The following is a 16238-nucleotide window of genomic DNA, read 5'->3' on the forward strand; positions in this document are numbered from 1 at the left end:
AATCTGAGTTTATTTTTCATTAAAAAGTAAAGAAAACTGTAGATAGTGCAGTTATAATACATATATAAATTGAGACATGTTATTGGTACACACAACCTCTCTGTCCACTCCTTAAGTATAACGAGCCATTTCAAAATTCATCAGACCACAGAGGAGATTTTCAAAGCAATTCAAGGGATTCAGTAATGATGTGAAACTCTTAACTATTACACAGAATGAGAAATATACAGCAGAGTTTAGCTCTACCTTCTCTTGCCATGAAACATGAAATATCCTAATTCACTTAAACAACCAACCTACTGGACTACAAGAAGCAACAAGGAATCCAAAGTATGAGAATAGAATTATAAGCTTCAGCATTTTCTGTTCATCTAAGAATAGGCAAGAAACATTAAAGGAGATCTTATCTGAATATACTATCTAGTAAGTGTGTTTCCTTTTATTTGCTTCATTAAACTATAGGCTAATCAGGTCATAGAATCATAGAATATCAGGGTTGGAAGGGACCTCAGGAGGTCATCTAGTCCAACCCCCAAAGCAGGACCAATTCCCAGACAGATTTTTACCCCAGTTCCCTAAGTGGCCCCCTCAAGGATTGAACTCACAACCCTGGGTTTAGCAGGCCAATGCTCAAACCACTGAGCTATCCCTCCCCTGCACCGTCTAGAAGCATCTCAGGGGGAAAAAGGAGTTTGGCTATGATGAATTCCATTTCCTGTATGTCTACATCTCTATTCAAATTTCTCGTGAGTCTCCTGAAGGACCCAAAAAGATAGCTGTGATCAAGATTTGAAAAGTCTGCTATTGAAAAGGAAATAGATTAAAAAAAATAGATATTCTAGCCTTCTTTCTTCAGCTTGGCTTCAACTGCATGTCCGCTGCAGACCTTCAGCACTCATTTCCCCCCGGGGGCCAAAACTAGCACACTCCAGTTCTCTATTTAGAAACACTGTTGAAAAGAACCTGTTCCTCTGACCTATGTATTTGTGATAACCATATAAAAGTGGTGAACATGGGGTACAGGGTATGATATATTTTGTACAAAGTATGCCTTGTGAGTGATCATTTGAAAATTTAATCTGCTGAATATTATCTTGTTGAAACATATGCAAAGATCACTGCATGTAAAATGATGAGATTTTGCTATGTGATTGTTACTGAAATATGTTGCAGATCTGGGTAACACACACAAATTATTTTTTGAGGGCTTGTTTACACTGGCAAGTTTTGTCACCAAAAACTGCCTTTTGGCAACAAAACAGCAAGAGCACACACACACACACACACACACACACACACACACACTACAGTGGGATTTTTGTCACGGAGAACACAGAGTTTTGGCAACAAAAAACTTCCACCCCAGGAGAGACTTTTGTCTTTTCCCCTCCCTTTATTGTCAACAAAGCCAGTGTAGACACTGCTAATTGTTTTGTCCACAGAACTGGCTTCCGTCAGTATCCCACAATGCTTGCCCTGATCCCTCTGCTCAGTGTTTTGATCTCTGCTGCCCTGCACTCCTCTTCTTTCAAAGCTGCGGGGAGTATCTGTGTGCTGCTCTGTTTGAGGAACAAACAAAGAGCAAATAATTGGATCTGCCCTGCACTAGGGACACAGCAGCAGGCAGACTGCTGCTGCAGGAGGAGGGGGACAAACTGCTGTGCTGCTTTGCCATTCCTCAGCACAGAGAGCTCACAGAGCTACTTGTGATGCTGCTCTCCGCAGCAAAGGGGGCTGTAGGAGAACTGGGAGAGAATCCCAAGATGCGCAGCGACCAGCTCTTCCTTCCCACAACACTGCACTGTGGGATACATACCCATGATGCATTGCTCACCCCGTAGATGGTGTCCCCAATGTGGACATGATCTGTTGACAGAAGGAGCAAGTGTGAACACCCTTTGGCGATTTGTTTTGTCAACTTTTTGCTGTCGACATAAGTTTTGTCAACAAAACTTGGAAGTGTAGACAAGCCCTCAGAGACAAAGGCACACTAGCAAGGTGCTAAAGGGCCATTACCTGGCCCTTAACTGGCCTACTATACTTAACTGGCCATCCACCAGCAGTGGAGAAGGTATAAACAAGAAATTTACATTTCATCCCAGAGACAGTTTGAATCTCATGCACACAGATAACTGTTTGTCTACAACCTAGTGCAGGGGAGGGATAATCCTCAAAGAGAGGAGAAGGCTATAAAAAGAAGAGAGTGACCTGCCCATCACCCCTTTCTTCCTCCCATCCCTCTGCTCAGGGCATCAACAAATACTAAAGCACATTGAACTGGGGGACCGGTCCCTGGCTGAAAGAAAATCCAGCCTGTGAACTGTTACAGCTCATGGCAAGAGAGATATTTGGCTTTTAAGTTCATTTAGGTAGTAGCTTGTGTTTCTCTTATTTCTTTTGTAACCAATTCTTTTATATTTTATCACTATTAATTTTTCTCTACATGAAAAACTTGTTTTATTTAAACCATTGTGTTTGGGAACCTCTACTTAGGATGACAAGGCTGGTGCAGAATCATTACCCAGTGTTGGAATGACTGGAGCTTACACTGTCCAGAAGAATACAGAGCAGTGCAAGACGTGCATTTCTGGGGCACAAGGCTGGGACTGGGTATATGCAGGTGTCGCCGTGTAAGTAATTTATGTTTGGCTAGGCTTGTAGCACTCAATACTGTGTAGCTGGGAGCAAGTTACATGCTGGAGGCTGTCTATGAACAGGCCAGGTGTGGCTGTTCTGGCAGAAAGTCAGCGTAAGAGGCATCCCAGGCTAGAGACTTAAGGGGGCACCGCTGTTCAATAGTCCAGATTGTACCCTGGGGAATGTCACAGTGTTTTAATACTTTACAGCCCCAGTAACTTGACTTTCTGGCTCCATTTCTTTTCATTTCTGTACTTCATGTACTTGCAAATTCTCTTTAGGTGAAGAGATTGTCTTTTCAAGAGAAGACATTACTTTTGATTCCATAATAAACTTAGACTAGGCAGACCTTTTAAACAGCATGAAAGCTTTGGTATAACCTCCAAATATCCTGATTATTCAAGAATTGAGTCTGTATTTTAATTGCAAGACAAGAAGTTAGTGTGGAGGATTGCATCTTGGTGATCCAGTCAATAGGTTAGCAGACCACAGCTTCTTCAAGACTTTAAAAAATGTTGGCGAATATCAAAAATGTCCTCAAATTATCACTGAGCTAGATTTATAAAATGTTTTATGGACAGGACCTTGTACACTGATTTATCAGATAAAAAAATCTAACGCACAGTGCTTCAATAGTCATTCTTTAAGAAGTACTGTGAATGAGCTTACATGCTTGATTAAAGGTGTTGCACAAATTATTGTGTAAAAATGTCTTGATTTGTTTGATAATTTTATATGTGGACCTGCTATTAAATGGAACAGATGTAGCGATATCACAAATGTTAAGAGATTCTACAAAACTGCATATCATTAAATTCAATTAGATACCCAGTGCTATTAGAACAAGGTTTTTGGTCATCTCCTCCTCACACTCCAACCCAAACGGGCAAAAAACGGTAGTAAAGAATTCAATAAAATAAAAACAAAGACAGGTTCACTTAACCTTTGGCTCAGTTTAAGAAAGCAAGCTCATTACTGCTGCCTCTTTAATTGGGGTAGAATAAGATGCCACAACAAAAATCCTGCTGGAGAGTACTACAAAGCAAATGGCAAGGGAACATGATTTACATGCTCAGTAGCTATCTATCTCAACACACAAGACAAGGAAACAGGGAGCTAGACGCCTCAATGCTGGCTGTCCATATCATAGGGCAGGGGTAGGCAACGTATGGCACGCGTGCCGAAGGCGGCACGCAAGCTGATTTTTAGTGGCACTCACACTGCCTGGGTCCTGGCCACCAGTCCGGGGGGCTCTGCATTTTAATATAATTTTAAATTAAGCTTCTTAAACATTTTGAAACCTTATTTACTTTAAGTCTATAATATATAACTAAACTATTATTGTATGTATAGAAAGAGACCTTCTAAAAAGGTTAAAATGTATTACTGGCACGTGAAACCTTAAATTAGAGTGAATAAATGAAGACTCGGCACACCACTTCTGAAAGATTGCCGACCCCGTCATAGGGCATGTCTACAATTGCAGATGTAAAGCGCTTTGAGTTAAACCAGCCTTCATATAGTGCAGTAGGGAAAGCGCTGCAATCTGTCCACACTGACAGCTTCAAGCGCACTGGCGTGGCCACATTAGCAGCGGCATTGGGAGTGGTGCATTATGGGCCGCTATCCCAGCATGCAAGTGACTGCAACATACTTTTAAAATGGGAGGGGTGGGGTGGAGTGGAGTGTGAAAGGGAGTGTGTTGTGTGTATGTGGGGGGGGGAGAGAGTGGGTTTTTGGGAGGCTGAGAGCATGTCAGCATACTGTCTGGTAAGTTCAGACAGCAGCAGACCTCCCTTAGCCGCCCCCCCCCCCCCCCCCCCCCCAGCATTCCACAGTAATGGTTGCTTTGTCTCGGAGCCAGCTGTCAAACTGAGCTTTCAAAGTCGCATTCCTAGGCGAGTTCAAAACAATGACAAGAGTGGCCATTTGACTTAAGGGGATTATGGGACATTTCCGGAGGCCGATCAGAGCACAGTAACACAACACCTCGTTCACATTGACGCCAGGGCGCTGTAGCCAAGGCGCAGCAAACATTATTCCTCTCGCCGAGGTGGAGTACCAGCAGCACTGTAGCTGCAGAGTCAGAGCGCTCTACGTGCCTTACCAGCGTGGACGGGTAGTGAGCTAGTGCGCCCGGGGCTCCTTTATTGTGCTGTAACTCGCAAATGTAGCCAAGCCCTTAGTTCCATTACATTTTTGGGCTCTAAAGCAGGTAAACTCCATAACACCAAACTTTTGAAGAAACAATGTCAGAACCACCACTCAAGCCTACTAGCTTCAGTGTTCCAAGTGATTTTCAAGTTTGTGGCAAAATAGATTTCAGCCAGAAGGGCCACAAGTGAGCCAGATGCTGGCTGTTAGTTCGGGCACCGGAATGATGTGAGGTGTTTTAGGGAGCATAGTCCCAGGGATAAGTGCTCTGCAAGACTTGGATGTATGATAATGTGACCGATAAAGAACAAAAGTTAGCATCTACACAATAAGGAGTGCAACTGTACATATGCTAAAGTATTGCACCTCCACCCAAGGAAATTGTGAACTTGTAGCTCATATTACAGTGAACAGGAAATGTCAGTGCAATATCAAGAAATCATTTGATACAGCCACTCTTTATATTAAATTCTAATTTTATTACTACTTTGTCCTATTCCACTCTCCACTTATTTGCTGCAGCCATCTGTTGTCTCCCATCAGATGCTAAGATTATGAATTTTCTGGGGCAGTTCTGGGCCTATTTATTACGAGTATATACAACACCTAGAACAAGGCCTTGACAGGGGCCTCCAAGCACTAAAATATAAAAAAAAGTGATACTTTCCCCTTTAAATATAAAGTGAGCATCTACTTTTACTACTAAAATGTTATGCCTCAAGTGGTAGTTCTCTTAGTGCTTGTCTACATGGGAAATTTTTTCTAGTTATACAGATATAGTTAAACCGTTGTAGTTATAGCAGTGAAACTCCCCATGTGGACAAACATACAAAACAAAAACACACTCCGGGGTCCCTCCCATTCATCTTATGCTATTTCCAAAGTGACGTATGTTAATATGGAAAAAAACACACATACTGGAATAATATCTATAAAACAGTCATATCTATAAAACTACAGTGGTTTACATTTACACCCTACCTCATACTGGTATACCTTTCCATTTAAACAAGTACTCAAGAACAGGAAAGCTACATATGCAACCTACAAATTTCAAAGCGAACAGACACTTTCATTAGTAGTTATAACATTTCTGTCCAAGAATCTCTCTAGGATTTTATCAAAATTAAAAAGGTACTTAAATACAATGGACTTAAGATCAGAATTTGTTCAGACAGTTGGTACAATGAACACTGATGAAAAGAGTGGCTGCTTGAAAGTTAATTATACTTAGATGCAGCATCTGTCCAGGACATCAAAATCTATGAGGTGCCAGTATTGTTATATATGAATAGCCACAGTTTATTAATTGGGGAAAAACTTCAGACAGGGACCAGCCCTGTCTTTGTGTCTTGGAACATTAATTTATTTGCTTATTTAGGAGGAATGAGGGAATTTCTAGAAGGACAAAAATTACTGGAGAATGTTTTTTAGTGGAGATGTTTCACATATTGCCTCAATGATTCTGTATCAGGTTAGGTTAGTTTGAAAGTGAAGAGGTTTTTTTCTGAATTCAAGCTGAGTTCTTTTCTGTTCGAAACAATGCTAGTAACAGACCCTGCAGGCCAAGTTCTGCCCTAAAATAAGCCTAGGCAACCCTATTGTCTTTACTGGGATTGCACTGGCTTAGGAGTGAGGGGGTGAATGGGGGGGGGGGGATTGGTCCTGCAAATCAAACTTAATTTTGTACATATATGAACCAAAGTAGAATTCAGCTTGTACTTCGTACATGAGTTGGTTCTGCATTGTTAACAGAAGTAAAGTCTTACTGCTATCTCTTGTAAATGGTAAGAAAATCTGACTCCCAATACACAGGGAGATCTTAAAAGTTACTTTAAATGAGAACTCATTTTTTAAATTAAATTTTCTCTAACACACCGTAAGATTTGGAAAGTGTGTTTATACATCCTTCCTAACCTGCAGTTCAGAAATTTGCTCTGATTGCAACATACCATATGCATAGCCCTGAGCACAATGATGTCCTGGTTCCTGACTAAGGCTTCTAGGTGCTACAATAATATAAATAATGACTCTTCATCCTTCCTTTGAAAAATTACACTGGATACAAAATAAGGGTATGCAGCTTCATGCTCAAGGTACATGAAGCTGGAAAACAGTTTATATTACATAGATGTTGCTAATCACAATATTGGATCAGGTTACCTGTCAACTGACAAGACACCACATTTGTTTGGGCAATAGTTGTAAGTGGGAAAGTGAAATACTGCATAACCTTAAAAAAGTCTGAACATAGTAAAACCGCTGGTAACAATCAAAATATTTTCCCAACTCTTAACTAAACTATTTCCTCTTCCGTAACAATCCTTTTTAATTTTATTACACAAGTGAGCAATAGACTCATTGAATTCTGTGAAGTGGCAAAAAAAATCTTATTGTAATGATCACATTTATCAGATGTACTAAACAGTTTCTCAAGTACTGTCAATTTAAAAGGGCTAAATTCCCAAAAATTCTACTACTACCACCACCACTCTTGTCGTAAGCTGATGTTTGTCTGCTTGATTCCCATAGAGGCTACTTAAAGATTATGTCCTATCTTCAGCTCCTTCACAGAATTCAATTAGCCTGTCAGTTTAAGGGAAGCAAATACGTTAATACAAGGTCAGCTGGACTGTTTGGAGTCAGATCTTGTGGGAGATCTATGTGCAGCAGCAGACAGGTGAACACAGAGAAAATAAACAGTGTTGTGATAAGGGAATGATCAGGTTGATGGAAGAAGAAGGAAAAGTAACCTAGTGGGTGCAGAGGGATCCATGTTAGGCCCAGTCTTTAAGATTTTCAGTGATGTTCTAAAAGAGGTATAGGCAGCATGTTAATGAAATATGAAAGTTATAGCACTGAAAGGCAGTGTGAACAAGTCAAGAGGGAAATACAAAAGGCTTATCTACAATAAACCTCAAGCCATGGGAATGAATCTGGTTATAGAACACTTATCCCTTAACCCAGGTAGAAACAAGGCTGTAAACAGGTTCTCTGACTGTTGTATTTGTAGCATAGACTAGGACTTTGAGATCTGAGGTGTGGGCAGAAAACATGCGACTTCACCGGGGGGGGAGGGGAGGGAGGGAGAGACGAGGGGGGGACGAGGCCTAATACATCTGAGGAAGTAATTCAGATAACTCACTGAGAGAAGTGGTAATGATGAAATTCTTGAGTGATAAAGGACAGCAAGTTAGACATAAATTTGCAATTTATTATAGCAGTAAGAGAAGCCCAATCCTGGGCTGCGTAAAAAGTGACACATTCAGTATTAGTTTAATTATACCTCAAGCATCCTAGATTTTGCAGCACATTTGCATTTTGGGCAATTATGCCTTCCTGTTCCATAGCACCAAGCTGAGCAAAAGTCTATAGATGAGAAAAGAGACTCTTTCCCCCCCAGTCTGCTTTTTGGCTAAAAGGAAGGTGTAGGAGTTCTAAGCTCCCTTCTTCTACAATGACTTCTGTTTATATTTCTGTGTATTTCACAATCCTTGCTATTGAGCATAGCCTCACATCCTTACCTGCGGAGGGATGCAAACATCATTCTCCTCATCTCCGAGAGGCTGAACAAAGTCACTTCTGGAAGAACTAAACCCAGGTCTCTACTATGAAAGACTCAAGTCTCATTCACACTGCTTTAGACAGAAGGTTTCAGAACTATGTACTTGTAATCACTGCTATAACTACTAGATCACACACCTCTCCCAGAGCCAGAAACATAACCAAGAAATTCTGACCACCAATGTTCTACTGCTATATAGAAAGCAGCTGTATAACCACCGGCAAAGTTTCACATCACCAGTAGTGACTGGTCCACACAGAGATTAGCCCTTTAGTGCAAAAGTGAGAGATCTGTACTTGGAATCTGATCATATAGGTGAGCTCTCTTACTTGGGGGCACTGCATTTTTAAACAAAATTTCTCTTCCAACTGTTTTGCAGGACTTTGAGTTATAACAGGTATTTACAGTGGGGGTTTCTTTTCATAGACTTTAAAGTCAGAAAAGACCACCATGATCATCTAGTCTGACCTCCTGCACATTAGTGTTAAGAGAATCTTACCCACCCACGCCTGTAATAGACCCCTAACCTCTGGCTCAGTGTTAGTTTACTTGACGTTTGCCATCTTCCTGCTAGTTCTCCGGTCAGTCTCAGGAAAAAACAGGATAGACAAGACCTGAATTTCTAGTATATCAGACCTACAGCGGGGGGGGGGGGGGGGGGGGGGGGATGGATGGATATGGACGACGACGGGGACGACTTTCAAAACCTTCATACATCTTAACACAGCACCACTTGCTCTGAAAAAACAAGTTCTTTGTAGATCTTATTGCCTGCAATAAACCTAAGCACCACAGCAGAGATCAGTGTCCAGACACAATCAATTATCTTTGTCATAGAAATATAGATTGAGGAACCATCTCTGCTGCAACAAGTTGAAGATATATCTAGGCCTCCTACATATGGTAATGGAAACAGCAAATCCTTTTCTGCATGAAATCCTGACTGATGCAAGTCTACAAGATGATCTTTCAAATTAGAGAGCTTATTTCATGCAAATTTATAAAGAGTCATTGCTGAAACAATACAGAAGGGAGATCAAAATCAAATCAGAAATAAATAAAATAAATAAATAAATATGCACACACACACACACCACAAGAGACATGGGTAGATTAAACTGGCAAGTCAATGTGACACGAAAGTCAAGTCAACTCAGAAAGAGCAGGCCTACAGAAAATTACCTTTAGAACAATGTATTGGCATAGTTTGACACCTAGTAGCCTAGAAACAGCTTAACATTTGACTATTCTCACATAATGAGTGACCATACTGTACCATGAGAAAGGTTGCAAACAGAAAAGTAACCAAGCTGTGGAGTTCAAACAAATTGGTTCTCTTCAAACCCTGGGAATTCAGCACACTCTCCACTACAACACTACATACAGAGGCCCCTTCTACAACAAAAGCAGCTGAAGGGGACTTTTGCAAGGAACACATTGTCCTGTTGGAAGGACACGTTTTTGCCCTTGCTCCCATCGCAAAAGTGTTGCATGCAAACCTAGTAATGCCCTCATGATCAATGAGAGGCCTGGACTATCCATGTAACGGCCATTTTCATCTGCAGTAGCTTTTGCCCCCAGCTCTATCTAGAGGGGAAGTTATGATGCATTAGGTCTCTCAGTGAAATTATGAAGGGCCCAAGGGAAAATGACGGACAAACATATTCCCTCGTTACCCACCCCACCCTAATCCATTCCAGCCACGGATGTTAAACTGTGTGAAGAGCCTTCCCACAGAGCCGGGGGCAAGAAATAGGAGTGCCACTGAGCCCCCCCTTTCCATAAATAAGGACTAAGATCATCCCCATGTGAGTCTCAGGCACATGATTTGATCCAGCAACAAATCTCTCTATCACTAGGCCACCTGGCTGACATCACTGTTTCCATTGTTGCATTGTAGAATCTCAGGCTTTAGAAAGCTTCAATGAATAAAACAAGATTTCAGCTACAAAATAATATTCAAGCAAGTTTTTTCTGGGGGGAGGAATCTCTCCTTAAGAGAGGATATGTAGAACTAAAAAATGTCTTACTAGGAAAGCAAGAAACAAAAGTAGTTACACCTCGTATCAGAAATTCCATGTCTAAACTATATATGTTCTCTTTAATATTATACCTATTTCTTTTGCAATTTTGTAAGCTTCTTCTGGTGTCTTTGCAACTAGTCCATGTGGAACAGAAATACCAGCTTCTTGCAACAGTTCCATGCTCAGGTATTCATGCAGTGACAGGCTCCTTTGTTGCTGCTGTTGCACCTGAAACCCCTGGCTATTGAATAGTCCTGGACCTCCAGCAAGTACCTAAGAAAATTAAAGAAAGTGATTGTTTTTCAAACAGGGTACCCTCTATTTAACCACAAATTCCATGTTAAACACACAAGAACTATGGAATTTGAAGAATGGATTTATGTGAGATGGTACATTCTGGTACAATAAGGCTGCACAATGATAAATGCCATAGCACTAGGAAATTTAACATGGAAGTGTAAGAGTCACTTACAGTTTTCTTAAAACAAAATCCAGTGCGCTCAGTTTAACACTTAGCATTTTACATAAAAAGTGTAAAGACTGACAGAATTAGATACAGACAGCAAAATGTATGGTAAAAACTAAACTATTTATCTTTCAAACACTTTTCTACGTAACAGATATATAAATTAAGAGGCATAAGCAGTGGCTAAAAAGGGGCATTGTACACCAGTTTCAGTAATTAAATGAATGGGTTGTACAGAGTTTGACCAATCTAGCAAAGTGACTGTTGACAGGACTTAGCATTGCTATCTTGGTCTCCAGACTGTTGTAAAAGCAGAAAAAAATCCAGATTTAACTTTCGCTATTAGACATTATCAATACTTGATGTCAAGTGCCAGCAATTAATCAGAGGGTTGCATAGAAGGCAAGCCAGTATCAAAAATATTTAAGTCAAGTAGAGAGAAAATATGCTCGAGACTGAAACCATGACCTTCCACTATCAACACAGTCACTTCTTCATGGAAACTGACACACAGTGAGTGCTCCAGGAGTTTCTGGATAGACACTAGCCAGAAACAAGAGGGCGAATGGAGCAAATAAGGGTAGAATTCTGATCTTACTACACAACCCTGACAACAATGCAATGTGAACTAGACTATGAAAAGCTATTACTGGACACAATGCAGTAGTTTTACCAAATTTTAAAGAACACGCTACTAGGTAGCATAAAACAAGAATCTGTGTTTAACACAAAAGAGAATGATTTCCAACAATATTAGAAAAAGGCATTTTTGTTTTCTAAATTAAAGTGTAGAAGAGCACATTGCTTAACTTTTTGCACATAATTTGTCCTAGTGAAGTTAATGGGTTTAATTTATATACATATTTGCAAGACTGGAACCAAAGGTATTTCACTGTTCAAGCTGACTGAAGTACAAGCAATGTTTAATTTTTAAGATTCTCTTAGTTTAGGTGAAGGTGTTATTAGCAAGAGTGACATATAAATACATTGATTTTTAACTGGACACTGATTTTTAAATCCTGGAATTTGAGGGAATTCTTTTTATATTTCTGTGACGCATGGCTAGAAAGGGTTAAGCATCCTTCAAAATAAATAACCTACAGAAGACATGTGGGGAGATGCATATGTAAATAATGTTTGTGTTTTTGTGTATGAGTAGGGTGGACAATGTAATCAACAGTCCCTGTCTATGCTGTATTCTGATAATTCAGAGGTCAAAAGAACATTCTATCACGTAAGTGAATTGTAAATGTGGGATATCTCCTTATTCATCTCTCTTTGAAATGTACTGTGAATGGTGGAGGAACAAGCAAATGGCCTTATGTTAATACACATAGCTAAGTACCAGTGATGGACCTCCTTCAAAGTTATCCTAATTACCTTTTGTTCCCCGAGGAATTCCAACTTGTCAAGAGGCATGAAATTGTATGAAGGATCCTTGGGTCCGGACTCTGTCATCTCAGATCTGCTTACGCTTCAACAGGGGAAGTTTGAGTCACAAGACTGAGGTCCCAGTTATGCTGGTACGCCCTGAATATGATATTTGGACATTGGACTATGACCTATGAACTAATTTCTAAAGGAACTCTTTGCAACTTCAAAGCTCACCATCTCTGCTATGAATCTGAACCTCAATGGATTGAACTCATGTCTGTATGTATATTGATCTTTTAACCATACTCCCTCTTTTGTTTTCTAATAAATTTTAGTTTAGTTAATAAGAATTGGCTGTAGCGTGTATTTGGGTAAGATCTGAAACATTCATTAACCTGGGAGGTAATGTGTCTGATTCTTTGGGATTAGTAGAACCCTTTATTTTATATAATGAAATAAGATTTACAAAAATATTCATCATATTTGATGTGGGTACCTGGATGGAGGCCTGAGGCTGGATCACTTTAAAGGAACTGTATTGTTTGGACTTCTGAGTAACCAGTAAGGTAATAAAGAAGCTGTTTTATGCTGGCTTGGTGAATCTAAGTATTGGACTATCCATCAACTTGTGGGGGTTTGTCTGCCCCATTCTTGGCAGTTCACCCTAATTGAATGACCATAGCAGGTCCCCACTGGGACCCTGGTCATAATTTCAAACGCCCTAAAATAAGCAAACAAGAGTTTGACTGGGAAATTCAAGCTTGACAAAGGAGAGCAAAGCCTATTTAAATATCAGGAGAATCACTACTGCAAACTGTACGCTGATCAAACTGTACACTATTTACTTTGCTTCCTGTTCAAATGAAAGGTGTTTGTTACAGCAGCTGCTGTTTCTCAAAATGACCAGCAATGCCCCTCAAAGACTCTGCAGTGTAATATAGCAGCGCCAGCCTTCCTCCATTGTGGCTGGGAGAGGCGCAGACACATCGAATCCGTTTGTCTCACTGGCCCGTTTTGGTTTGTATTAAATTCCCTGTAGTTATGCTAGCGGAAGCAAGGAGAATAGGCTGAAAACAAACGTTCATGTGATCCAGCACCCCGGGGGCGGGAGGAGACCATTGGTACCTACTAAAGCAACCAGCCCGCAGAACCTCAGGTGGCCCGTGTTACACGGCTAAGGGGGCGGGACTTGACTTTCCATTGCCACAGCGATGGGGGCAGACAGAAGCCAGCAGTCACGGCGCGGTGGGAACGGCCAAGGGACAGATGTCAACACCCCCTCCCCCACCGCCGTCCAGCCCGACACACGCACTTGGGTGCTCCCGGCCCAGGACAACCGAAGGGCCGATCTCTGCCGCCCCGGGACACGCCGCGGCCCAGCTGCTCCCGCCTCCTACTGACCCGAACCAGACCCTGAGAAGCCCGTCACGTTAACAGCCCCTCGGCCTCCCCCGCCAGGCGCTTCTGCGCCCCCCGGGGCTGGCGGGCCCGGAATGTCACAGCGAGTGACCCGGAGCCGGAGCCGGAGCCCTCACCCCAGCCAAGTCCCCGCCCCGCGCGCCCGGGCCGCGGGGGTCACCTTGGCGGCGGCACCGAACGACGCCCGGCAGCCGTTGTTCCTCAGCCCGGCCGACACCCGGCTGCAAATCATGGACGCCGCCATGACCGAACCTTGTCGGCTTCCCACTCACCGCGCACGCGCGCCGCTGCTACCATAGAGCGCGGGGGGGTAGAAAAGGCCTCGGCTCCGCCTCTCCTGACGCGGCGGTCCCAGCTGGGGAACTCTGTGGTCTCTGGACTCTCGCGGTGCCTCCGAGCGCAGCGCTGCCCTCTAGCGAGGGGAACCAGCAACGGCAGGAGCCCGCCCGGCTGGGATTGACTGGCCAGCGGCAGCGAGACGGGGGCTCTTGCGAAGAGCCTCGCCCCAGGCCCGATGGCTTCACTGGAGCCTGACCTGAGGCTCATTGAAGCCAATGGAAAGCGCCCCAGTGACTGCGGGGAGCAGTGGCTGTTGACACCCTTGAGGGCTGTGGGGATGGGTCAGGCCAGCAAGTGACTCAGTGCTACCTCCAGCCCCAGGGGCTGTGAAACAGGCTCCAGGCTCAGTCCCTGTCCCAGTCAGGCTGCCCTCCCACTGGTGACCTGCCAGCCAGGAGTCCCCAGGGCTGAGACTGCTAAAGCCCCTCATGCTGAGTGTGCCCAAAACCCCTGTCCTCCCCGGTTGGTCCCAGAGCAAACAATCAGCCTAGGAGCTTGTGTTAACCAACCCCAGGGTTACAAGGGTTGGAGTTAGAGTGACCAGATGTCCTGATTTTATAGGGACAGCCCTGATTTTGCGGGCTTTTTCTTATATTGGCACCTATTACCTCCCACCCCGTCCTGATTTTTTACACGTGCTATCTGGTCACCCTAGTTGGAGCAAGAAACCTGTGTAAGGGGCTTTGTGTAAGGGGCCTATAGTTCTGGAACTGGACCCCCCCTTTGGCCTGTTACACTACAGATTTCTGCTGCCATCACTACATCAATCAAGGGCGAGATGAAGTGTCCTCTCTGCCCAACATAGCTCTGCTGGCCAAAGTCCCTTGTGTAGATGTAGCTATACCTGAAAAACTGCTTTGACCAGTACAGCTTGTTTCACTCGGGTAGGGTGGAATAACCTATGGTAGTAAAAGCACAGCTTTGCTAGTATAAACTGCATTCACATTAGGAGTGCTTCGCCAGTGTAGTATTCCAGTATCACTATATCAATAAAGCGCTCCTAGTGTAGACATGGCCTATTACTTATCATTCTTTTATTATGATTAATTATTTATAAGATAACCTAGAGTGTGAGAGGATCTTTATGGAGGACTGTTTATACACAAAAATTTCACTGCTTTAACTATAGTGGAATAATTAAAGCAGTGCAACATACACACACAGGGCTTGTCTACACTTAGTCTACACTACGAAATTAGTTTGAATTTATAGAAGCCGGTTTTATTGAAATCGGTTGTATACAGCCGATTGTGTGTGTCCACACAATAAAATGCTCTAGGTGCTCTAGTCGGCGGACCGCGTCCACAGTACGAGGCTAGCGTCGACTTCCGGAGCATTGCACTATGGGTAGCTATCCCACAGCTATCCCACAGTTCCCGCAGTCTCTGCCGCCCCTTGGAATTCTGGGTTGAGATCCCAATGCCCGGATGATGCAAAACAGTGTCGCGGGCGGTTCTGGGTACATGTCATCAGGCCCCTCCCTCCCCCGTCACAGCAATGGCAGACAATAGATTCGCGCCTTTTTACCTGGGTTACCTGTGCAGACAACATGGAGCCCGCTCAGCTCAGCTGAGCTCACCGTCACCATATGTCCTCTGGGTGCCGGCAGACGTGGGACTGCATTGCTACACAGCAGCAGCTGCTAACTGCCTTTTGGCGGTAGACGGTGCAGTAGACTGGTAGCCTTCATCGGCGATCTGGGTGCTGGCAGCCGTGGGGCTTGCCTTTTGGCAGTAAATGGTGTATTACGACTGTTAGCCGTCCTATTACAAGTCGGGTCATCGTACGTTAGCAGAGTCTTCCCCGAGCAGCCGATTGTGCAATAGGCCTGAAGACCATCGTCATACACCGCCCCGTATTTGCTGCCAAGCACCCAGAAAGATGCCGAGGGCTATCAGTCACGCTGCACCGTCGTCTTAAGATGTAAAAAATAGATTTGCTCTGTATTCATTTGCTTCCCCCTCCCTCCGTCAAATCAACGGCCTGCTAAACCCAGGGTTTTCAGTTTAATCTTTGGGGGGACCATTCTGTGTGACAGTTGTTTGTGTTTCTCCCTGATGCACAGCCACCTTTCTTGATTTTAATTCCCTGTACTTGTACCTGTACGCCATGTCGTCACTCAGCCCGCCCTCCCTCCTTCCCCTAGTCCGTCAGATACTACGTTTGCGCCACAGCTCATAGAGCCGAGAAGCGCCTTTCGCGCCTTTTCTTTGAATTCTGGGTTGAGATCCCAATGCCCGGATGATGCAAAACAGTGTCG

The 16238-nt window shown here is 43.3% G+C and overlaps 1 protein-coding gene across 2 annotated transcripts in view; it reads right to left on the reverse strand.

The window, feature by feature from the left end:
* Positions 1-13914, reverse strand: part of SUCLA2 (succinate-CoA ligase ADP-forming subunit beta) — a 50257-nt gene extending 36343 nt beyond the window's left edge. Inside the window, exons 1-2 of one of the 2 annotated variants that reach the window (XM_054014666.1) lie at positions 13800-13914; positions 10470-10653 (exon numbers count right to left, since the gene is read on the reverse strand). In XM_054014666.1, the coding sequence (XP_053870641.1) occupies positions 10470-10653; positions 13800-13883 (268 nt within the window). In that variant the 5' untranslated portion in view covers positions 13884-13914. The remainder of the gene's footprint in view (positions 1-10469; positions 10654-13799) is intronic. The other variant, XM_054014674.1, reaches the window with a different exon arrangement.
* Between the last annotated feature and the right edge of the window lie 2324 nt (positions 13915-16238).

The sequence above is a fragment of the Malaclemys terrapin genome, chromosome 1 (genome assembly GCF_027887155.1).
Source record: "Malaclemys terrapin pileata isolate rMalTer1 chromosome 1, rMalTer1.hap1, whole genome shotgun sequence".
NCBI lineage: Eukaryota > Metazoa > Chordata > Testudines > Emydidae > Malaclemys > Malaclemys terrapin.